At 53.8% G+C, this 24,207-nt stretch overlaps 6 protein-coding genes across 6 annotated transcripts; 3 read left to right on the forward strand and 3 right to left on the reverse strand.

The window, feature by feature from the left end:
• The first annotated feature begins 902 nt into the window (after positions 1-902).
• On the forward strand, positions 903-2,469 carry HD553DRAFT_307866 (uncharacterized protein). Its single transcript, XM_046179473.1, has 9 exons — positions 903-1,001; positions 1,101-1,212; positions 1,300-1,373; positions 1,455-1,481; positions 1,554-1,749; positions 1,830-1,858; positions 1,932-1,965; positions 2,128-2,191; positions 2,275-2,469. Exons 2-9 carry the CDS (start codon positions 1,138-1,140, stop codon positions 2,361-2,363), a joined length of 588 nt encoding a protein of 195 aa, XP_046038076.1. The 5' UTR covers positions 903-1,001; positions 1,101-1,137; the 3' UTR covers positions 2,364-2,469.
• A 426-nt stretch (positions 2,470-2,895) lies between these two features.
• On the forward strand, positions 2,896-6,446 carry HD553DRAFT_194417 (uncharacterized protein). The gene is made up of 4 exons (XM_046177051.1): positions 2,896-3,282; positions 3,345-4,682; positions 4,741-6,319; positions 6,385-6,446. The coding sequence occupies exons 1-4, from the start codon at positions 2,985-2,987 to the stop codon at positions 6,422-6,424; spliced, it is 3,255 nt and encodes a 1,084-aa protein (XP_046038077.1). The 5' UTR covers positions 2,896-2,984; the 3' UTR covers positions 6,425-6,446.
• On the reverse strand, positions 6,350-8,372 carry HD553DRAFT_194461 (uncharacterized protein). Its single transcript, XM_046177052.1, has 3 exons — positions 8,168-8,372; positions 7,799-8,099; positions 6,350-7,713 (listed from the first exon to the last, which is right to left on the reverse strand). Exons 1-3 carry the CDS (start codon positions 8,266-8,268, stop codon positions 6,469-6,471), a joined length of 1,647 nt encoding a protein of 548 aa, XP_046038078.1. The 5' UTR covers positions 8,269-8,372; the 3' UTR covers positions 6,350-6,468.
• A 144-nt stretch (positions 8,373-8,516) lies between these two features.
• On the reverse strand, positions 8,517-10,650 carry HD553DRAFT_307873 (uncharacterized protein). Its single transcript, XM_046179474.1, has 9 exons — positions 10,421-10,650; positions 10,222-10,333; positions 9,899-10,153; positions 9,750-9,827; positions 9,453-9,679; positions 9,287-9,383; positions 8,997-9,197; positions 8,874-8,933; positions 8,517-8,791 (listed from the first exon to the last, which is right to left on the reverse strand). Exons 2-9 carry the CDS (start codon positions 10,315-10,317, stop codon positions 8,750-8,752), a joined length of 1,056 nt encoding a protein of 351 aa, XP_046038079.1. The 5' UTR covers positions 10,318-10,333; positions 10,421-10,650; the 3' UTR covers positions 8,517-8,749.
• A 787-nt stretch (positions 10,651-11,437) lies between these two features.
• Positions 11,438-15,257, reverse strand: HD553DRAFT_269849 (uncharacterized protein; the record flags this gene model as incomplete). Its single annotated transcript, XM_046177636.1, has 10 exons — positions 11,438-11,896; positions 11,979-12,006; positions 12,078-12,321; positions 12,384-12,625; positions 12,690-12,790; positions 12,838-12,942; positions 13,009-13,345; positions 13,416-13,540; positions 13,653-13,744; positions 14,873-15,257. Coding segments are annotated over 10 exons (2,118 nt in total), but the record flags the coding sequence as incomplete, so codon positions are not given.
• A 3,565-nt stretch (positions 15,258-18,822) lies between these two features.
• HD553DRAFT_194536 (fungal-specific transcription factor domain-containing protein) lies at positions 18,823-22,923 on the forward strand. Its single transcript, XM_046177053.1, has 12 exons — positions 18,823-19,619; positions 19,690-19,796; positions 19,864-19,904; positions 19,982-20,248; positions 20,324-20,805; positions 20,875-21,083; positions 21,146-21,343; positions 21,411-21,722; positions 21,781-21,820; positions 21,890-21,986; positions 22,044-22,519; positions 22,591-22,923. The coding sequence occupies exons 1-12, from the start codon at positions 19,044-19,046 to the stop codon at positions 22,861-22,863; spliced, it is 3,078 nt and encodes a 1,025-aa protein (XP_046038081.1). The 5' UTR covers positions 18,823-19,043; the 3' UTR covers positions 22,864-22,923.
• The last annotated feature ends 1,284 nt before the right edge of the window (positions 22,924-24,207 follow it).

A 24,207-nucleotide genomic window follows, 5' to 3' on the forward strand; every position in this document is an offset into this window, starting at 1 on the left:
CTTGAGCTTGAGTTTAGATTGATATGGTGTACGGCAAACAGGAAGCGGATGGGATACTGAATACAAATCACTCAAGCGAATTTGTACTGTTACATCGAGTTCATGGTCACTACGATATATATATATGTTCCGTATTAAGGCGTGTTTGTCGGTTCCTTTGTCTATTATTCAATGCCACCACTGGGCTGCGTTGGCTGCGAGAGGGGATACAGTACAGCCAAAGGCTTGAGAGGGAGCGTCTCCCTGCTGCTCCACCGAACACGATAACAGCATCATCTTGTGTTTCCTTTGATGTATATTGACGAGCTACTGGTGCTGCCAGCATCGCAATTCGCTATGTCAGGCGATATCGCTCCATCGAGGTTTTTGGCCAAAGTTATCGCGAGCGCCCGGTGATATCCCCTGCCCGACCTGTCCGCTTTCTGACAGAATTATTTGGTTCTCACGGTGGCGTCATAAATTAGAATCACTGATCCTGCCTTTCAATTGATATATTCTCGGCCGAGACTGGGACGAGTGTTTGCACCAGATGTCATCTTCGCAAACTGTGGCGCGCTTTCACCTTTGTTCTCAAGCGCGTGTCGATCCGCCTTCCTGTTGTGCCATTTCACCTTTGACGACGCAGCGTTTGCCCGGGGCTCATCGGCTGGGAAGCTATCAACCATATTCAGAAAGACAAGCAGCTGACCTCTGAATTCGCTGATCGTGCTCCATATCATGGACAGCGGCAAGCGCCACATCTGCTGACCTCGGTGTCGAAGGTGGACGATCCCGGCGGCATCCTCCCCACTCTGGCCGATGCCGTAAGAATTCGGCTTGGCGTTGTACCGAGCAAGTCGGCCATATTCGAGGGGACATCACACTCTCTCAAACTTTCAGACTTCTATCATTTCTTTCCAACCACCACTGCCTGATCTTTTCGGACCGAGTGTCGATCACTGCTTCTATTTTCACGGGCCGGATCATCCAGACTCGCCTGGTCACGAGAACACCTGTCAGCTGTGAGCCCCGCAACCTTCACCCGTATAAAGCATCAATTGGGGATTGTTGACATTCCTTTGACCCCCTCCTTTGCGTCGACTCGACATCATACGGATCAGAACGATCACTTAACGACGACAGAGACGAAGTTTCATCATGTCCAAGCTCTTGAACGCCTACTCCAACTACCTCGCTAGGAAGCCCCTTCAGGGTAACGTCGTCACGGCCATCGTCAGTCCCCCCTCCATCTTGTCGTCATTGTGATATGAAGACTTGATCAGGATTGACATTCCCTTTACATTTCGACTGACATTGCAGGGTCTGTTTGGCATCGGAGATGGGTTGGCTCAGATGATCGAGGGGAAGCCTGGTTACGACTTTGCTAGGACTGCGTGAGCCTGGTTCTCGAGCCATCAAGAGAAAGGATGCAGGAGCTCGGTGACTGATACGGACGTTCGACTTGGATCTCACAGCCGATTGTGCACCTGGGGAGGAGCCGTGTGAGTCCTTCGAACCTCAGCTCATTCTATGTGTGTATGTTGCTGACACCTTACCAATGCCGCATCCCGTAGCTTCGCACCCCTCGTAGGAGGCCTCTGGTTCCCGATCCTCAATCGAGTCAACCTCGGTAACAAGGCCACGACCGCCATCACCCGCGCTTCGATGGACCAGTTCATCGCCGCTCCGATCGTCCTGGGTGGGTTCTTCGCCTTTGCGGGCATGTTGGAGGGGAAGAGCGTGGATGATGTCAAGAAGAAGGTCGAGAGCGTGAGTCGGCCAACTGCAAAGCGGGAGTGGGGGAGAGATTACGAGGATGGATGCTGATAGAAGGGGTCTTGGAGGGGTAGTCCTGGTTGCCGACGTTGAAGACCAACTGGTACGTCGACTAGGATGATGTAGGAAAGATTAGACAGCTGAGCTGATCCTTGTCAAATGGATCTCGCCGACAGGATGGTCTGGGTGCCCTTCCAAGCCATCAACATGGTGAGTTACCGCCTGACCTGCTGTGGGACAGAAAGCTGGTTCTGATCTATGCCATCACCTTCCAATAATCATCGTCTACCATTATAGAGCGTAAGTCGACTACATCCCACAGTGATAGCCGACCATAGGCCTTAGCTGACAACCGCCGTCTGCACCTTCCAGATCGTCCCGCCTCAATACCGATTCCCAGCCAGTTTGGCCATGAACATTCCCTGGAACATCTATCGTACGCATTCCAATATTCGCTATTACACCTATCAAGCATCATATACTGACATCGTCCTTCTTGCCTGTTATGACACGAGACAGTCTCGCTGCAGAACGCCAAGACGTCGTCGTCCGCGCCTGCAGCCGTCGAGCCACCCTCCAAGCCTGTCAAGGTCGCTTTTGGAGATTAGAGGATGAGGGGATACATGACAAGCTTGAGCATAGGATGGATCTGCCTCTATTTCTTGCGACATGTACGATATCATTTGCGGTCTCCAACGAGGTTCATCATGAGGGTCTCCCAGGTGTGGTTTGAGCGGGAGGCGACGTCATTTCTCGGTTCGGCCGCGCGCGAAGCTTGCTGGGAGCGAGAGCCATTTTCAGCTGCACCAGTGTACCCATTCGTATCATCCCGGCAGCCGTACGAGGGACAAGCTACCCCATCCCCCACCTCCTCCTCCATTCAAGTGGTACGATAGTGGGAGCAGTAGTATCTACCCCGCCTTTTCATTCATCAGGTCTCTTTCCCCGCGACCGGTCGCGATAGAGCGAGACGACGCGGCCGTAACTATCACGCTGTGCTCCGTAGGTCACAGGTCTCCGTCGATATACCACAACCCATCGACATCTCATGCATCTCGCCGTTGAACGCCGAGAACATCAATGAGCAGCTTCATCTAGGATCAGAATCCACTCTGTACCAGTCACAAAACACAGGGACCTCTATCTGCATCTGCTTCTCAGCTCGCTCGGACGAGGACGATCTCTGGATCACGGTAGAGGGCGAGCCCCCTTGCTGAACTTTGACCGGGATGCAGCAACGACTAGCTCAAGCCCAGGCTCCGGCTAGACCTCCGAGACGAAACTCCAGGGGTGAAGGATCGTTGGTCGCAGGAGCAAACTCGTATGCACTGCCGCCAGGAGCAGCACCACCTTCGGTCGGGTCAAACTCGGATCTCGCTGGGCAAGGGTTCGAGGACGATGTGACACCCAGCTTTCAACAGTTTGCTTCGCCGTTGACCGGACTGCCGCCGTTACTGGCTCCTCAACTCGGAATGTCTTCGTCTCCTTCGACTAGCAGAAAGTTGCCGCCGACCGCCGCTATCCAGAGTGAGTCCAGAAGATGGCGCAATGCCGAGTTATGCGGTTCCTGACCACAGCGACTCCTGTAGCCAACTTTAATCAAACGAATCGGCAACGGGATGACGAACACGGCTACGTCTCACCGAACTCGGCTCCTCCTACTCATTCGACATTCGCTATTGACCTCACGAACGCCCCACCGCTTCCACCCCTGGTCCAGTACCATTCTCCTGTCAGCCCGACCAACGGCGGTAAGCCCGCATTCCTCAGACAATCGTCACGAAAGGGCTCTGGTTCGCCTGTCAAACAACCTCCTAGCCAGCAAGGCACTCCGCCTGAACCTGTGACAGTCTACTCGAGGACCTCTCCGACCCCACCGAGCTCGTTTGGCAATGCTGGGAGACGAGCGATGAGCCCGATCCTGGCCAACACGTCAGGGTCCCCTCTCCTGGAAGCGCCTCCGAGGAGCTCGTCAAGACAGGGATCACCTTCACCCTCGCCGTCTTACCGGAGCGTCTCCGAGTCTTCGTCTCGGAACCATTCGTACAACAACAGCACGGCGGCGCAACCTTCGATCCATGTCATCGCTTCCTCCCATCCATCACCTGCAAGAAGGCCGTCTGCGACGCCATCCGGGTCTGTGCCGGGGTCCAGGTCGACGTCGGCCGGATCCGCCGTAACCAACAAGGACCTCCCTCGGTTGAATATCGCCAACACTGCCGCTCCTCCTAGGTCTGGTAGTCCTTTGAATCCCAACGCAAACATGGTCAACTCACCTACGGTCATGTCACCCACGCTGGACCTACCGCGACGTGGAGCATCGTTAGCGGCCAGACCGGGGATGGATTCGGCAGAAGGGATGGTTTCGCAGATGGAACCCCAATTGCGTCAACCTCGACCGCTCCCTAGCGTCATCCAGGGCCAGGCTCTGAATTCGTTTTCGCTCGGGTCGAGGCAGACGACGCCTGATCCGGTGGCCATGATGGAGAACCTACATATGGCACCCGATTCCAGGTCGACCCCGCCTCCAACGGCTGGGACCGACGCCGAGGGTAGCATACTGAATCGACCCAAACCTAAACCCAAATCGTCGGCCTACCGATCATCTCCCTCAAGGTCCCCTGCCCCACCGTCGGATGGGTTCCAACCGCCGTCCTACTCGGAAGCTCGGACGCTTTCCTCCAGACAAGGCCCGCAGGGAACGACGGGTCTCGAACGTATCATGATGGAAGACGCCGTGCAGGCGGCAATGCTTCCCCATCTCCCCATCTCGAGCTTTCTGGCACTGATGACGACCCTGGAAAAGGATACAAGGCATGCGATCAGCGGCGAGCTGGTCGGTCGTTGGGTAACTGCCAGTTGGGGTATGGAGCTGGGACCGAGAGACGTGCATCAGTGGCCCGGGTTGGGCGTATGGGAAGGGTTCCGTAAGTGGACATTGCAGCGACCTGTAGAATGCCCGGCTGACGACGGCGTGGCGATCAGTGGAATCGCTATTACACAATGCCGAGGCGTTCAGCACGTATCCGGCTCATTTCAAGCCGCTGCTGCAACATCTCTGTCTGTCCTATTCGCTCGTCGTCTTGCTCTTACGGACCCTGCCTGCCGAGGCATTTCCTTCGACCCCGCCTTTCGCGTTCGAAGAGGAGCAGACGTTGGCTGCGGCCGGGATGCCCAAGTCGATGTCGAGCTTGAGTCTCGCCAGCGCCGCACACTCTCGGCGGGCTCAGGGTGGCGCTGTTGGCGGAAGCTGGGAATTGGGATCTCGACCGAAGCACGTACCAAGAGCGGAAAGGCCGGTCGAGTTGGTCATGCCCGAGCCGTTAGGTGCACCGAAGAATCAGGGAGACGAAGTCGAGACCATTGTTCCGCCGCCAACACCGCAGACCAGCTCGCACCATCGTCGACGTAGTTCCGGCTCGGCTTCGATAATCTCGTGGACCAGCAAGGCGAGGCGGGGGAGTGCACCGAGTGAAGCTGGGATCAGGTCACCAGCTATGTTGAGCGACAAGAAGTTTCCGCCCGTATCATTCCCATCAGCCAAGCGTTACGTCTTCAAGGGATACGGCGATCCGGTAGCACCTCGTCAACGTACTACATCGGAGAGCGGCGGGAGTCGTCCTGGATCCATCTTCTCGGTGGAAGAGTCGATTGCGCCGAGGAACCGCGCTCCCAAGTTCAATAACAAGCGATCGCCGAGTGGGATGGACCTGAATTCGACCTGGGGTGGCAGACCGGGCACTGGACGCAATTCACCCATTGCTCAGTCGTCATCGGGGCTACGGTTCACCAGCATGACCAGCGAGCGCAACCTCAACAGCTACTCTCCCGATCCATCACGTTGGGGATCCAGGACGCCAGAACCGATCGAACCTGCGTTTGACAAGCCCATTCCATACGTTGTGGGAAGGGCGCCCATCCTCAGGGTCTTTGTCCCGCTTTCCCGAGAGATCCCGGCTTGGCCTTGTGCCGAGGGAGCTGCACAGGCTCGTCGAGAACTTGAGCGGTGTGGCGCCTGGGGGAAATTGAGGATCGGAGACGTTATCGTGAACACCGCCTTGCAGGAGCCGTTACTGCCGCGACACCTGATGCTCTACATTCCAACGATGCAACCCTTCCTATGTCCGCTCGAATACAGGTTCGGCGAGCAAGGTCACTTGCCCGGCTACTTGGATGCCTTCACGATCCCACCCTCTTTCTACTATCCACTTCTTTTCTCGGGGCCCTACGTCATCCATCTCGACTTGGGTCCCTGGGCTGATGCTGCAGTCGAGACGCTGAGATTGGCTTTCGCAAGGAGCGACATCACCACGACACGAGGCGACAAGGTGACGGCCAAGAGGTACCTGCATGTTATCGGGTTCGAGATCAACGCCCAGACAAAACACCAGGCGGTGGATGATTGGTTCGGAATGGTCAGCATCGAGGCCGAGGGGACGGCCGAGGGTAGAAGGGAGCTTCTTCGGCGACTTGGAAGGGACGGTCAGGGTCGGCGCGTAAAGCCTCATCGTGGGCCTTACGAGGTCGTCCGAGACAAGTCCCTTGGAGGGAACATCTGGTTGAGGTGAGCGGTTCCAGATGATTCCAGGGCCGAAGATCGTGCTAACCTTGCGACGTTTTGGCGCACAGACTCATCTCCGAGACCGCAAACGAGCCTCGTCGTCTTTAATCATATAATGCACGTGAACAGGCTACATATGGATACAACGATTGTCATGAAGTCGCTTTGTTTTCTGATAGCGACTGTAGCATCATCCTCGCCGCATTCTTCTGCGCCTCTCTCTTCCTGATTCCGACACCAACAAATTGTCCCAGTCCGGCGACCTCTACCGATTCGTGCCACTCTGCCGATCTACTCGAGGGTACTTTCACCGTCTTGTACCGGACCCGTCGCTTTTGTGTATGTTGCAAGAGCATGCTTTTCGGATCCACAACGTTCTGTAGAGCCAGCTGCTGTAGCTGGGTCGATTCTTTCCCGGTTGCTGACTCGGTTGGCTTATGAACTTCGCTTGATTTTGGCACGTGCTCATCGCTTAGCTTGAGCTCCTCGACCTGGTTCGATAGTATCTTTTTGATCTTGACAAGACGGGCATTTTTTGATGTGCCCGGCTTTGCTTTCTTGATCTGTGTAGCCCGTTTTCGCAGTCGTCTCAGTGTCAAATTGCTCGTAGGTGCAGCTTCCTGGGCAGCCTTTTCATCGCCTGGCGCCCGGATCGTGCGATGCAACGCGCCTCGATGGCTTCGCAGGTACGCTTGGATTATGCGGTATCTCTGTTTGATCCGCCTTCCGGTTCTGACCATGCCAGGCCGTACGCGGACATTCAAGTGATGTCTATACGTCTTCCAGCGGTCTCGGACGTACGCTCGAGCTCGAGCTAGTCCCGGGGTGATCTTCATCCGGTTGGCCACCCCTCGGGCTGTTCCCAACACACGGGGCCGAATCTGGAACTTCAACTGGTGTCTATACGACCCCCAACGGCCTTTCACGTAGTTCCGAACTCGGCGTATGCGGGGAACGATCCCTAAGCGATGCCAAAGCTGGCGACGCTTTCGTATCCGGTGATCCAGCCTTTTCCTCCATCCCGTCATCCGCCCGCGGACGATGACGAACAGCTCGGCCCACTCCCGGGTCATCTTTTTGTACCGTCGATGTATCCACGTCCAGAGCGGAGCGGGGTGGAAGATGTTCACCGTCTCGTCAACGTTCACCAAGACCGGTTGTGGGCCATGGAGTCTCCGCTTGTTTTCCTCCAGTAAATCACCCATCACGGATTCGAGCCAGATATAAGCTTCTTGGTCCCCTAATTCTTCGGTCATGACTGCCAAGAGGGATTCCATGACGTCTTCCAGGACGTGTTGGGATAGTTTATCTGGGTGACAGCGGATGTGTTGGGCTAGGCCGATCGAGAGGGCTATCCGTGATAGGGCCGTTCCACGGACTACCGTTTGAGCCAGTCTCTGCGGGGGAATGAATTTCAATATAGACTTAGCACTGTGAGTTCAGAAAGAAACAGTCATTCCGAGTCGGCAGACGCCGACGTACCGACTTTTCGCCCAATTTGAGCTTGGGATATCTTCGCGAGATCATTCTCCGAGCCAACAACTCCAGCGCAGCGTCTCCGACCCATTCTAGCTCTTCGTAATTGCAAACAGAGTCCACAGATTGGTGCGTGAAAAGCTTGCGTTTCCCTTCATCCGACAGCCTGTCCAGAACCTTAAGCGGTCTGTCGTCGTAGATCGGGAGGGATTGACGAGGCCAGAGGGGCTTCCATTCGCCGACGATGGATTGGCTTGCGGGATGGGCCAGGTTGCCGCTGCCGTAACCAAAGAGAATGCGCCGGAGTCTATAGATCGCTAACAGACCATCAATTTGGTTCAAAGCGGACAGTAAGACGTACAGCCTGACACCGACCTTGGCAGTAGATCGAACGATCTTTGCGTCGAAGATCGCCTCTGGCCGATAACGATGGGTCCAGGTACTGCGCGACACGACGTCGTCGTCCTGATAATCATGACCGAGTATTTCTTGCAGAGAGTGATCGCTCCATGTCCATATATATTTCCCGGATAGAGCGGGTATGAATATGAGGTCGTAGTAGTGGAATGGTGAGGTGGTGTGCACGTTGCAACGTCAAGGTCAAGTATCATCGATCGAGGCCATCCGAAGCTCCGAAGCAGATTTGTTTACGATGTGCACCCACCCCACCCTCAGGGGCCGCATGCAAATGTGACGACTAAGCAAATCCAAGCATGTTGAGAAGGTCCGAGATGGGATATATCGATCAATCCGAAAACCATAGAGGCAGCCTCACGAGGTAGGCCGTGCGATAGATATTACATGCGATATCTAGCGGAATGGAGAAGGAAAAAGCACCGCCAGGGCCAAAGTCCCCCAAGCGTATTATAGGACTACTACCGGAAATGAAAGAACCGCAAGGAAATAGAGAGGAAGTGTCGTCAAAGATCGTCTAGGGTACCGTCAAGAGGAGACCGTTCAAGCCGAGGTTGCTACAGGCTTGACTACCTGGGTTTCGGTCTGGAGCGTCCGGACGAAGGAGAAAGATGGAGGAGAAGGATTAAGTCTTGGTGGGCGATGATCGGAAGAAACAGCAGCTTACCTGAGCCTCAACGGGAGCGGTGACTTCCTCCAAAGGCGCCACAGAGATGGGAGGAGCCAGCTGGTTGCAGAACTTTATTAGAGAAGCTATCTATATCGTTTCGGATCTCCGGCAGCCACTTACGACAGGAGCGGAATCCGTCTTCACCTCATCCACGACCTTGCCCTCTCCGGCAGCGGATTCCTCTACGACGGCAGTATCCTTCTTGACGGGAGGAGGGCTGGCGGTATCTTTCCTCTTGTCACCGAAACGGGTGTCGATGTACTGGCCAATACGAGCGGAGATTCGCCTATGCATCTTGGGAGTGGAAGGGGAGGACTTGATCTGTTTTCGGAGGCAAGCACGTGGGAGAGGAGATGGATTTCATTAGTACGATGGAGACAATATGGAGATAGAAGCCAAACCCAGCTTACCTCGGGCCTCTTGTTATCGGTGGTGTTGGCGGTGGTGTGTTCTGGAAGAGCTGCGGCGGCCTCGGTGGTCTCGGTAGCAACGACGGGAGCTTCGACGCTGTTGAGGGTCGAAGTTGTCAGTCCAGGTGTTCCGATCGCCAAGTATTCAGGACGCATCGGTGCTCACATGTCCTTCTTGGGCTCCTCGACAATGTTCAGGCCGTCGACACCATCAGTCAACTTGCTGACGTCTTCGGTGACTGCGGGCTTGACAGTCTCGTCGGAAACGACAGCAGGAGCGGTAGCTGTAGAAGTAGAGGCTTCAGGGGCAACGGCGATCTCGGTCTTCGCAGCATCGGTAGCAGTGGTAGTGGCAGGGGTGACAGCGGCTACCTTGGAGGAGGCGGCTTCGGTCTGTATCATCGTTTAAGTCGTGCTGTCAGTTAGTATGTTCGAGATCGAGGCCTCTTCGGCTACAACATACCTTGTGAACCTTGTCCTTCTTCTCGGGCGAGGAGATTCCGAGAATCCCGGAGATTCGAGCGAAGATGCCTTTCTTCTCCTGATTCAGACGGAGTTGTTGTAGTCAGATACCTTCATGACCGCGAGATAATCCACCTGATCCCGACTCACCTTCTTCGGGCTGGATCCAGCAGGAACAGCGGCAGCAACCTTGTCCTCGACCTTCTTGTCCTCAACACTGGTCTCCTTGGCGATCGGGGCAGGAGGGGTGGCGGTCTCGGTGGCTCCTTCGGTCTGAACGACGGGCTCGATCTTGTCGGTAGGGGAGACGACGTCCGCAGGCTGAGCCTCGGCCTCGACTACAGCAGGTCCCAAAGCGGGGGCAGCAGCGTCGAGAACAGGCTTATCATCGGGGACCGTAGGAGGCTTCAAAACCCGGCAAAGACCGTCATCAGTCCTCGCCTCTACCAAGCTTGTATACCGTGCGAACCCACCTTTGAGTCGACATCCATCTCATTGCTGGTGATGGGGACCTCTTCCTGCTTCTTGGTCTCGGTCTCGACGTTGGTAGGGGTTTGAATGGAGGACATGTTGATTACTGAGTGTCTGAGGGTGTTTCCAGCGAGTCAAAGGGAAGAAAAGGTCAGACGACCGAGCCAGATTTGATCAGACCATGATGGAAGTTGAGCTCACAGGGTAGATGGCGGTATGTGCGAGGAGTGTTCAGAGAGTAGTTCGTTGGAATATGAGGCTGGTAGTCGTCGTAAAGAGTGTAGGAGTGTGTCGTAAGTGAGTTCGAAATGTTATGGCGAGAAGAGAGGCAAAGTGATGGCAAAGAGGAGGGAAAGGGGGGTCCCGATGAGTGGGTCGAGCTATATAAACGGCTGCCTCTTGATCACGAAGGGCGAGAGCGAGGGGGAAGGCTCACTGATTTTCTCGCAAGATCCACACACACACACACAACCCAAAGTCTTGGCCGTGCTGATGATAAGAAACGCGAAAATGGATTTTTGCAGCAGCACAACAGGGAGGGAGGGAGGGGACGACGAACGATTTGCCCCTTGATCAATTTCGACTCCCTTTGTGTTTGACGACTTTGATCAATCTCGATCAAAAAAGTACCTCGATCCCTCTCCTCGTCCTGCCTGGGCGATGATGGCCGAGGGCATGTGACTCGAAACTGCCTCCACGCGCTTGCCCCTTCCAAACATGTGACGGTGGGCAAAAAGCAAAAAAAAAAAAGCAACGACCGGTGGATCACACAGCATACAGCGAGCAGGCGGAAACACGAACAACCAGAAAATTTACCCCTTGATGGTGGCGTTTCGCGCACGGGCCCTCGTTCACCTGCCTTCGCGCCCGTCGCGTTTCAAGACTCCTGACACGAGATTGCGGGGTAACAGGGTTTAGCGCGGTAGTACGCCGTTGTGCGTGTCGCTTAGCCGGAACTACAACAAGGGACAGTCGTACGGAGAGAAACAAAAGAAGACGGGTCATGCGGGTCAAATGCCAAACGCTGTGAACGACGGGAGGCTTGTCGCTCGGACGCATTTGCCTGCCTCTGAACAAAGTCCCGACTGATCTCTTGTCTCCGACGACTAATCTTGATCCATCGAGTAGCGACATCGTCCTTGCTATCCACATCATGGCTCGCTCCGACGGCAGTATACAAGAAAACCTTGACTTTATATTCAGCGTCGCACTGGGCTTTCAATAGGCTGGCATTCCATTCCCGTTGTTGTTGTTGCCTGACGTTGACATAAAGTCCCACCAGAGCTGCATCAACAGCGAGTCGTCCCCTACCATGCCCGACGTCGAGATGGGCGGTGCCATAGCCATGGTGTCGAGCGGCACAGGATAGACCTGAGGGAGATACGTGTTCTGATTGGCCATCGTAGGAGCCTGCATGTTATTGACCATGTGAACGTCGAATCCGGTAGGCATGTTCACCTGGACGGCGTCGTCCTGGACCGGCTCGATCCCTTGCTCCTTGTCCCACAACGTTTGTGAGCTGGCTACCAGTCGCCTCAAAAACCGAGCGTGGAGCGAAGGTGCATCGGCTGCAAACATCGATGAAGCCGTCAAGGCGTCGGCTGCTTCCAACATCAGGTCGAAACAGTGTTGCCGTTCGGCTCTTTCCAATGGCACAGCAGCGGAAGGGGCTGCGACCTGGATAGTCACGTCAGATGGCATGTCAGCTGGCTGCTATATCGGTCTGGAGGCACAAGTGGTAAGACCACAGGCGACTCACCGTGTATAGAAAGTATCCTGCATAAATTCTGTCATTAGGTATATCCATGCAAACAAGTCAGCTATGCAGATGCATCATATCCTTTGCCTCCTGGCTCACGTGAAATGCAATAACGTATCACTGGCGAAGGTCAACAATCTCGCTGGTAGAGTCTTTATCCGGTCCAGCAGATCCGAGGCCAGGGCGATGGAATGATGGAACGCCTGAGAGCTCTGCATGCTCATTCTTGATTCGGCAGGCATCTTGCTTTGTATCTGGTCGATCTGATTGCTGACCGTAAGATTGAGGTTGAGCAGGAGGGCATCTAGCCAGATATGTGGTTTACGAGAAATGGTACCGGTGACTGCGTGGGGATGTCAGCCTAAGAACGCCCATCGGGATCGGTTCAGCGTGACCTGCTCTCACCTCCGCTAATCTGTTTGATCCAAAAGTCGTTTGTGATTCGCATATCCTGGTTCATAGTCCGGGTCAGAATCGATAACGAAACCAAGTTCGATGTCGACGACCGTGTCGAAGTGTCGTTTTCCATATGACTGGCGGTAATGTCAAGTATCGACTTGTAGTGTAGATATTTGATACGGAGCTGCACCGATGCTACGAGGCTGATGTCGGTTCCGATGTCATTCGATCCATGGTAGAATGGTTGGCTGTGAACCGGAAGTTGCGGTTTTAGCTATGTTACGATCCTCCGGCATGCCATCCAGCACTTACGAGCATGCCACCAGCAGATCATCCTGTGAGATCAACAGAGGAGAGTTGAACTGCATCGCAAAGACTGTGTTGACAATGAAAAGACACAACCTGTCGAGCAGCTTCATCAGGTGCTGATCAGGCGAATACTCTTCGAAAGGAATGAGACTCGCCATAACCTCTGTGTCGCTCTTTGCCACCTCGCCTCTTCAGGGTCATCAGGAGTTCCAGCTTCCATTCGGTTCAGCTTCATCTCCTTGGCAATCATGACAGCCTGGCCTCATCAACGTTTATGGTGTCAGCTTGGGTGTCAATCAGAATTCACTAGGAACCGACGCACCCGGTTGAATCGATGTGCGGCCTTGTCGTCGTCGGCCTCTTTCCAGATTGCGAGCAGTACAATACCCTGAACGACATCGAAGGATGTGATTGCGGCGTGGAAGACCGCGGCTTGATGCCGATGAGCGAGTGTCAGACACCGATGATGAATGCTCTTGGCTTGCTGGGGCGGGTAAGGCAAGTCGACGTCCGGGCGCGTTTCCAACCCTCCTCGAAAGAAGCGTGCCGTAACGCATAAGACCGTAGAGAATAGGAAAGCAGACTGTTGTCGAACCCAATCGAACGTATGTATGTCCTTATCTAACACTGGACAAGAAAAGTTGAGTTCGGCAAAGAAGCTGTAAAATGAAACGAGGCTGAGCTCATCGTGATACCACCGTCTACAGAGACCTTTGACACGGTACGCACATTCGGAACATCTCCCTCGCTTGGATCTCGTTGACGATCCCGTCAGTTATAGGATCCTGATTCGAATAAGGATGATCCCAGGGCTCATCATCCCCGCGATCCAGTCGCCGTTTCTTGGGCGGCAGCTGATCGTCGTGCGCAAAATCTATCGAACAGAAAACTCATCAGCGGGCCTTGTCTGTCCGGATATCGAAATATCGACGGACCTTGTTTAATGACGCGTTTCTGTCCGACAACGTCACCCTCATGGTCACTCTCCTGCTCCCTATCGCTGTGCTCAAGAGGATCCTCGTCCACCGGCTCGACCATGTGTCTGAGGCTAAACTTCTCTCTAGCCGATTTCTGGTTGCTACTACCCGACCCGCTACCCTGATCGAGTGGAGGCAGCTGTCGGGAGGGATCGTGCGATCCAACCTCGCGCGTGATCATTGGCGAGGCCTTTTCCGAGAAACTGCCCCGATGATGCGTGGAATCGCCATCTCGGAACCCAGCGTTGGCATTGAGGAAGGGGAACTTCGAGTTCAGAGTCGGCAAGATGGGCGACCTTGCACGCCTGGCCTCGCTCGTCTGACTGCCTTCTTCCGAACGCATGCTGACGGGGGTCGGGACGATAGGTACAGGCAGGGCTGAAGAAGATGACATTCGGGTCGAGCTCTCCGGGTTGTTGAGTGGAAACGAGAGGGTGGGTCCGTTGGTAAAGTTTGGTCGATGAGGTGACGAGAGCGGGACAAGGCGGTTCTGATTCGAAGGCACGTCGATGGGCAACAAGGACGGGTGTGAGTGATTCATGAACGGCATGTTATCGGGCGGCGGCAGAATTGGTAATCCCGAGTGCACCAGTCCGTCGACGTTATTGTTGGTCATCTGCCCACGGTACCCATCCATCGACATGGCTCCTGGTAGGGGAAATCCGATCGATCTGCCCGTATCTACCATGTAATCCGTCCCCATGCCGTTCGCCTGAGTCATCGTATCCTGCTGACCGTTCCCGTTCCCGTAACCTCCTCCATTTATCATCGGCATCCATCCAGAACCCGCAGCAGTCGACGTCGACCCGCTCGGTCCCGCCTGATCCATTGCGCTATGCCTAAGCGATCGATCATAAGCCGACGATGCAGATCCCAGTCCCATGCTCGAATCGTATCCTGTCATCCCCACACCGAAGCTGTCCTGCCCCTGTCCTAGACTACCGCCACTGCCAACTCCAGCACCTGAACCAGAAGCCGTACTGGACCCCAACTTCATCCCGGCCCGCATCTCGGGCGTAGGCCTGGCTTGCAAGTGCAGGTAACTGATGGGTTCCGCCATCAGAGGTTCTCTCCTGAACGATCCCGGATAGTCATTTGCCGTCGTCGACGAGATCGGTCGACCGGACTGATCCATCCTTGGCGGTGGTGCTGGTGGTGCTGGGGGACGATTCGAGGACGTTTGCGGCGGTCCTGAAGGACTCGACGTACCCGGATGTCGTTGATTGGCGGAAAATCTCCTGCTTGTTGATCTAGATCCAGGTCGGTCCGTACCAGCCTTCTTGCTCGGGGGACTGGCCTCCCTGTTGACTGTCGTGGCTGTCGTCGACTTGCCTGCTCCTGCGCCTTCATCCTTGACCTTCCTCTCAGACCCTGGCGCCTTGCCGCCCTTCTTCGACTCGCTCTTCCCAGCAGCGGCAGGCACCGAACCCGCTCGTTCTGACCCGGAGGCACCAGCACCCGCAACACCTTCGGGTCTTTCCTTCTTCTTTCTGCCTCGACGATGTTGTAGGTATTCGCACGTCAGTGTGTATCGCGCGCATCGTTTACATGGTTCGTCCGGGTCGTCCGAGGGGAAACATTTGATCTGAGGTCGTCAGATAGTGGGTCGAGGACGGAAAGAGGTCAAGGATGTCGCAGTGGAGAAGTTGAGATATATGTACCGGGAAGGAAAGTCCATTTCAGTCCATTACAATCCGAAAGTGTGTCAAAAAAGAAGCATCAGCTACCACTTTCTCCGGCCTGTTTAACGAGCAATGTTTCCGAGACTGACTTTTTGTGACCGGCAGTTTGAACAAGCACTGTGGTGTGTTACGTGCCCGAATGCCACAGCCAGCAGCGAGCAGCGAATGAACGCCGAGAGCCAGAGAAGACCAGAATTAATGAGGGAAAGACGAGAGACGGCTACGGTCAGCCTTGGTCGTCTATCAGAACGGCGTTCCTTCCCGTTTCAACGGTGACTTGCATGATATTCCTCGCTGAATCCCCTTGACCCTGACCCTGACCTGTCCGCTGAGTATCTGATTCTCCGCCCGTATCCTTCCTACCGAGGCCTCGGTCCTCCTCTTGCATGTTTGTGCCGGGTTCTGTCTGCCCTACCGGTCTTGTGTGCCCGTACTTTGAGCTAGCTTGTTCTTTTGAGGTATATGACGATCAGTCCGAGAGGCAAGACTTGAGGGCTTGAGGCAAAGACGATGTTACGAGGCCGAAATTCGGTGGTCCGAGTCGTCGATATCAATGTACTCGTGCAAGGCCCAGGACCCGAACGGTCTCGCGTGTGATCGGGGGGAATGGGGACCTGCCTGGGTGGAAGTGGGGTATGACCGGTATGATGATGATCGGAAGAATCACGATCTCACGCGAGCGACCGAACTCTTCGTTTCTTGTCTTTGGCCACAGCGAACCGCCTGAAGTACGAACGTCCTGCACCGTATAACCCACCATGCACATCTTGTGTGTCTCGATTCCACGACGTGCTCGATCTCCCCGCTTGCGATGTCAAAATGTCGTCGACGACTGCGTGTCCCTCCACCCACCTCCCCACGTCCACCCATGCCACCCACCAGCTACCAGCCGTCATTTAATTTGATCCCGTTTCATTCGGCCAATCCTTCAAGCCCGCGCCCCCCGCCTGTTCCTTGGCGTGCAAGCCTTTCGGTCATTCGCTCATTCGGGCTGGGGTGGTCTTTCACTCGACACGTTTCATCGTCGACCGCTGCGATACCGTTATTGATTGAAAAAGACAGGTGGAGTCCCGGAGTCAACAGAACGGCCAGTCTCACAGATATGAAACGCTGTTGGTCCTATACCGCTTTGCCCTTCAAGAGTAGAGTCCGAGCCGAGCAAGGAGGACCCGCGAGCGCAAGTTGTCTCATCGCTCTCGCCTAACACCACGATCAGTCACTACTAAAGACGTCAACTGTCCTTAGTTTTCCTGCACAATGAGGCGGTCCTTCTCGGACCAGATCGACAAGACCCACGGATGATCCGAGATCATAACTCAGGCTGCATGTTTGAGGTGATCGCTCCACTTCCAAGATCCATAAAGAGGCACGCTTGCCAATCACATCATCGATCACCGTATCAAGGACCCCGCCAACATCGCAGACTAAGACGAGTCCTACAGAAAAAAACTGGCACGTCCTCCTGTCATGCAGAGTAGCGACCGACTCCTCGACTCTCGGGGGGTTGATCTGTCGCCCTTTGATTTGCATCGGATGTTCAAGGTCACAAGGCTGTATAAACACCACAATCCGCTAAAGGGTCTTTCGTTATATGTAGAGTAATAACATTACAAACAATCATATCGGGGCATGAAGGTCGTCGTCACTGATATGTGTCCATCTCCATTGATGTCGCATCTCTTTTCGTTTCAAGCTGTAAAAACTCCCTTTGCTTTGCTTCCCATCTTCGAACACCTTGTAATTCCGAGACCGTTGAGGACGACTCGGACATCGTGCGCATCGATTTGGATATCGACAAAGACGAGCGCTCCAATCGGATGATGGTCGGCGCCAATGGAGACGAACCCATACAACCTGGTGGACTGATGAATCGAGAATATACAACAAGACATCGTCAAGCCCTGGTTCCATGACAACCATGGTCATGCTCATGCTAACGTCTAGGAGGCTTAGTGGCGTACTGCTTTCCCGGCTGTCTAAGTTCGAGGCCGGCGGACTTCTCTTTCACGCCCTTGTGCGGCCTTTCCATGAAGTCATGGCGTCTGGGAACCTAGGAAGATACGGCTATTCAGCGCGTATTATCCGACCAGCATTCAAAGTTGTATCTGGATTGGACGCCGTTCTCATACCTTTCTTCCTCCTAGGCTTTCCCACTTTCCACATGAGCGCTGATCTGTGCGGTAGATTATGACATTGAAATTATCGACTGCCCATTTGCTCAAGGATATTATCGTCGTAGTTTGGTTCCTTAGATGAGGGAGAGCGAGTCGGCATGCAACTATAGAGAATACATTGCATTAAGGCTTAGCCCGGCAGATGGCAAACTGTTTTCATGTCGACGCAACAGCATCTCGCAGATCCCGTATGTGATAGGCAACGTAGAAGGGGCCCAATTGATATACGCAAAGCTGTGTCTGAGGAACTATCTGATATCGATCCTCTGAAACAGGCCCGGACGATCAAACATGAGTCGATTGTTTGTCGGGGCTGCTTGAATACAGTAGAACGATACCGGGTTTCTCTGCACGATATGACATCACCCAGCCTGCCATATTTTGTGCATAAACAGCGAAGCAGTGTATACGTCCATTTGGGACATGAACAATGGATCTTGTCCTCCATTGATGCTTGCGCATTTTCAGGTCAATCGGATCCGACTGCAAACAGATACGCATCGGACCGTAGGAATACAGTAAGTCCGTGCGACAGGCAGGAGACGAAACACGCAGGTGTACGTCATGACCTTTCCCCTATGTCAATACGACCTGGGGGATATGGTAAGACTGTACTATAGAGTTCCTTCGGCTGCGTCCTGTCAGTGCGCCAGGTTGTAGATGTCGGCCACGACGGATGTGTGTGAACTCTACAGTGCGCCTGGGAGGACGAGCGCACCCTCGCGCGAGAAACCGTCTTGTTAACGGCGTGATTCGAATTCAAGTGGAGCGATACGAAGAGACGACGAGGTGATTACTACATGCAATTCGAAGTCGTATGTAGTACCATGGGCTGAGCTGCCTGCACAGCTGCATTGCCCCCTTTATTGCAGCCTCAAAGTGACAAGAACGTGGACGACGAGATCGACGCCTCGTACTCATTTCTTGTGTGACGGATTTGAGCGAAAAGTGGGTTCGTCACGCGCAAAAATAGAATTCCATCAAATGATTGGCACAGCAACCTCGATTTGACGACAGAGATCAGAGAAAGGGAGGGGACCATCCTTCTTCTTATCGTCTGCCATGAGGGTAGTAGACACATCAGCGATGCGACGAGTCAGTCCATCAGTGGTCCGCACATCGCTTTGCTTTGCTGTGCCGTGGTAGCCTTGCTATATGATCCGTGGCAAAACGCCGACTCCCATCCCATCCCATCACACACACGTACCTCGCTCGGCGAAAAGCGACCGGTCCCCCGTTTCGCGTATCGATAGTCACTCCTTGAATTCGAGAGTCGACCCATCGTCACCTATAACCTCACAGTACTGGCTCGTAGATCGCATAGCTCTATCATCAACTCTCAACTCTTCAAATATAACATACCACTCGATCACTGGCTAACCGTCTTTCTCATCTATAACCGAGTCGCAATCATCGTTGCGAAATTTATCGCCAGACGAGGCACAAAGGACGAAGGGATCCGAGTCACCCTCGTAGCGTGGAGCCGGGACAACGACGATAAGACAAGTCGAGTCTAGCACTCAAATGAGCGTCCCTGGTCGCAAACCTCCATCGCGATCGGGATCCGGATCGTCTCAGACCCACGGTCCAGCCTACTTGCAGCACTCACAACCGCAACAAGGCATGTGGAATAATCTATCGATGGTCTCGAGCTTCCCGCCTTCAAACGGCGGCTATGACCGCTACCCGGGTCCTTCGCAACCTCCCTCAATGTCCCGTATTTCCATACCTACTTCCTCTTCCTTTCATCAAGGGAACGGACTCCCCATGAGCATGTTCCCGCCTCAAACTCAACAGGGAAACGGGTACGGCGAAGGTCCGAGGAGAGATTCTCACCAAGCGGTCGAGATGGCCGCCTCTGCTCTTGCCAACCTGGGTAACGGGAGCTCGACCAACCCCAATCCAGGACCGAGTGGTATCAAGAACGAAATCACAGAGGCCGGTCCAAGCCAGACGATTCGCAGACAAGTAGATGAAGCGGCTGGACACGAGTCGGCTGCAGGGCCGGGCGCAGGGAACAAGAAGAAGAGGAAACCGAAACAAGGGGAGAATATGGATGAGGATGGGAGACGAAAGACGGCTCGAGCGTGTGATCAGTGTGTGCGTACCGAACATTTCCCTTGCCTTCGTAAAGTTACCTGCGAGCTGACTTTCGGAAGACGACCTGCAGCGGACGAAAAAGATCCGGTGCGAGATCATCATTGCACCGGACTCGGAAGACGCACATCCCAGAGGAATGTGTAAGCACTGCCAGCATACAGAAAACGAGTGTACATTGTGAGTGAGAGTCCGAATCAGTTGACTCCAGTAGGTTACTGACACGGGGCATCAATATCTCTGGCAGCTATATGCCCATCGCGGAGACCAGGTTCAAAAAGCGAAAAGGCAAGCTGATAGTGACCGTAACCGTGTCCACGGTTTTTGCTAACCAAGTGAATGCATACTGATTTGTCATACTACAGTAGCGGAGGAAAGCCAGACCTCTTCGCCTCAGAACAAGTTGTCTCCCGAACCCCATCCCACAACTGTCCCCGAGTCCACCTTGGTCAAAGAACGAAGAACAAGTCAAGCGGATGCTCAGCAATATGGCGCACCGTATACACTATCTCCGAACGAGCTCGGCCCACCATCCATCAGCAGCGATCGGGTCGAAATCGGTGAACATCAGGTCTTGGTTCCCAAAGCAGGTATGGCAGGCAGAGTGCTAGGACATGGAGGCCGAGTCGAAGGTACGTGGTAATGTCACGTCTCTTAGCAAAATCATTATCTGACTCGGTGGGCTGAAGACGCTGTCCGTTATACAGGCCCGACGTCGTTGTCGTATATACTGCATTCCACCGCTTCTCTCCCGAGACAAAATCTTCAAGAATATGATATAAGAAATCACCAGACGTGGCAGTTTACCACCGACGACGGTGATGGAATCATCAGAGTTTGCAACCCGCCTACATCCTCCTCCTTCAAACAGGGGAGCGGTTATACAGAATCATCACCATCGGAAAGCTCGAATCAACCTCAGAAACCGGTCCTCACCGCCGCTCTCATCTCGACACTGGTCAATTCCTACTTTACCCATATCGCACCCTTGTTCCCGATCGTAAATAAGAAGGAATTCGTCAAGGGCGGCAATCCACCTCCGCTGTTGCTTTATGCGATGGCAGGAGCGGCGAGTACCAGGCGGGGGGTCAAGAAGGAGGTCTTCAACGCCATCAGGGCGGTGATTAATGGGTTGATTCGGAATAATGATGTCCTCAGCGACCCGTCCCTCACCAACGTTCAGGCCCTGGTACGTCCTGATGAGGAGGAGCTTCCTGTTGAGTATAGGTTGAGCTGACGACGCAACACGCTCTTGTAGCTCATTCTGAACATGGCGGCTGACATTCATGCTCAACCGACCTCGACCGCGATCGGAGCTTCTGTAACGCGAATATCGGCTGCCATTAGGATGGCGCAGAATTTGGGTCTACATCGAGAAAGCGTGGCCACATCGAATGACCCAGAGGAGATGACCAAGATCGAGCTCAAGCGACGGGTCTGGGCGGTCTGTGTCATTTTCGATCGATGGTGAGTACTAAACGGATTCACTTTGGCCTGGCCGCGATGTTCAACTTGACCTTTTGTCACAGGGTCGCCGCTTGTCTTGGACTGCCGATGCTCATCGACATTACGGATTGTGACTGCCTGTTGCCTTCGCCATACGAAATCACTTCCAACCCGGATGGCACCACCGCTTGGCATATCACCGAACACCAACCATACGCTATCTTGACAGAACACCTCAAACTATCCATCCTGTTGGGTCGTGTCTTGAAATGCGTGTACAGGTGAGCTCGTCGAGGTTGCTCAACGAGATAAACGATCAACATTGACTCGCAAGCGCACCCTGAACAGCCCGGTAGGGTTGACGCAGACGACGAACGAGCAGCTTAGCAGTCTGATCAACGACATGAACGAATGGCAAGTCCAATTACCTTCCGAGCTGCAACATACGGACCAGGACAGCGACATGGGTTGTGGACTGCTGCATCTCGGACACGTAGCGATGCAATTCCTCTTCTGGAGAACGTTCATGCGTCTCAACTATTCTCTGCCAGCACACGTCAAACTGAGCATGGATGTAGCCACTTGGAGTAAACTCGTCAAGTGGTCGACAGACGCTATCAACTGGTTGCGGAATCACGAGGAAGCCATTGACACGGTCTTGTAAGCGAGCGTGTCTCCACCCGATATCGCCCGAGTCTGACGGATCGTGCACAAACAGTATTTACGCATACGCTATCAATAATGCGGCCTTGATTCAGGTAAGACGCTGTGTACGAAAAGTAGCTTATATGGCGAGGCTGACATGCTACTGCTCTGGCGTTCATCAGTATCACACATGGGTCAGACGGTGTACGCCAGAATCGTTAGAGATGCTAAAAATCCTACGTGACGTCGTGCAGCGGTGGGAAGATGCAGTGCAGCCCGGTACGTCTGCTTCTCGGTGAATTTGTCTTGTTTTGCCTGACCAACTTCTTCTTATAGATCACATGAGCATTCGACGGAAGACGATCGAAATCATGACATTGCTCTACGAAGCAGCAAAGAAGGTGCACACGCCAAACGGGGGCCTAGGCACCGCTGCCTTGAATCCCACACCGGGACTTAAACGCCGGGACCCTGAGCTGTTCAAACGCATCATTTGGAAACCAGACCCCGATGATCCTGGAAAAGGCGTATTTGTGGCTACCGATATGGGGTCGACTTCGCGCCAACTGGAGCGTGAATTACCACCTGGCATCCTGGTCACCCAATCAGCAATTGCAACCAATCAAGAACCCATCCTTCAACCAAGCAATAATCCTAATATGCAGCAACAACCCGGACAACAACCTCACATGAATCAACAACATTACAACATGCTGAACGGCGCCAACGGCGACCACCCGCAGACAGGTCCGAACATGACTCAACTGGCGAATCAAGGAACGAGTGTTTCGACCGAGCCGGTGTCGTATCTGGTAAGCCATATCACCCGCTAAATACCAGACAAATCGATCACTAAGCCCCAGACAACGACTACCTTGCTCAGAACCTCAACCCTGGCTTGCAATACTTTCCTCAACTGCCCAACGCTCCAGAAAATGGAGAGACGGATATGACTATGCTCCTGAGCATGCTGGATCAGAACAATGCCGAAGCGCTTACACAGGCCCAGCTGCTGGACAACTCGCTACTCAGCGGACTTCCACCCACGTTCGATTTCGACGCTTGGTCCGAGTATTTCGGACGATTCGACTTTGCCAATATGCCCTTTGATCAGAACAGCAACTTTAATCAGAATTTCGGTTACACGGCGCGATGAGCGCCCTTCGTCCTGTACCAGGAATATGAATGTATCCATACCGTACAAGGCTGTCATCGAAGATCCGTATAGACTACAGCTTCCCTCTATCAAGCTATTTCCACTGAATATGTTGGAAACTATATCCAGGGTGCCCAACCACAGTGTATACTGTATTGACGATGATAAAGCCGGAACACGACGAAAAGTGCACAACCCATGCCACTACTCTTCGGATCTTCGACTCTGCCATCGAATTTAGAGCAGAGATGGAGCAATTCATAGGAGACTCCCGCGAGGATAAGTTGGATTGAAACCTTGCGGAGATCGGAACGCATTAGATTACGCGCTATAGTCCACGCTCGGAGCTAGGCTGATTACATCTGACATGTGGAGCCCTGAACCCCGCGGGTATAAGAGGATGAGTGTCGCCATGCAGCTAATGGATGGCAGACTTGTCATGCTTCGTGTACAACCATAAGACTAGAAGAACGACCAGTGACAGTCAAGTACAGCATGTTAGCTTGGCTAGCGAACCGGTTCCTAGTGTGGTCAACTACCGAGCCACCTGAACAAGGTAGATCTCCGCCGTCTTTCGCGCTGTTATATTCAACTCCTGACGAATTGATGTGCGATAAACCGTCACTGCAGGCGCTCCAGACGAGACATCCGAGATATCCGAGGAGAGGACTCAAACCCCCAGAAGTTTTGCAGATGTGACTGCGGTTTTGACTCTGCCAGTCGGAGATAGCGTTCGAGATCGAGAGCGTGACCAGGAGTTGAAGGGCACGCTCGTCATGGATGAACATTCGGTTCGTTTTAAATTTCGCTTCATATTGATATCCAAAACTGAGTCTGACAAACGTTTCTCGACAAGATCCGAATGATTCCCGGACCGTCTTCACCTGTCAGCCCATCGAAATCGCATGAGCCCTTGGAGATCGATATGGTAAGCGGCGAGACCGATCATCCGGGCCTCGTCGGAGACGGCTGATACCGCAATTCGTCACCATAGGTCGACCTGCGATCGTGGAGTTTCCATATGACCTTGTTCTTTTTTCCTGACGCGGTGGAACTGAGATATACCACCAAACCGATATCGAAGCCTGTGAGCGATACTGCGAGAGCAACTTTCACGGAGTCGACGGCCGAGTCCTTGTCTTCCTTACGAATCACTTGGGACCAAGGCGATGTCAAGGAGATTCACAGGACAATCACGTCGCTTCGCCAGCAATGTCGAAGAAAGCCGACGACGTCTTCTTTGCTTGAGCGACCGTGAGCGACAAGAGGTCAGATGACAACGGAGGTGTTTCGAGGTCGAGATCGGCCGGCGACGAGGAGGCTATCAAAGTCACAGCATATCGC

This window comes from Filobasidium floriforme (genome assembly GCF_021052385.1).
Source record: "Filobasidium floriforme strain CBS 6241 chromosome Unknown HD553scaffold_6, whole genome shotgun sequence".
NCBI lineage: Eukaryota > Fungi > Basidiomycota > Tremellomycetes > Filobasidiales > Filobasidiaceae > Filobasidium > Filobasidium floriforme.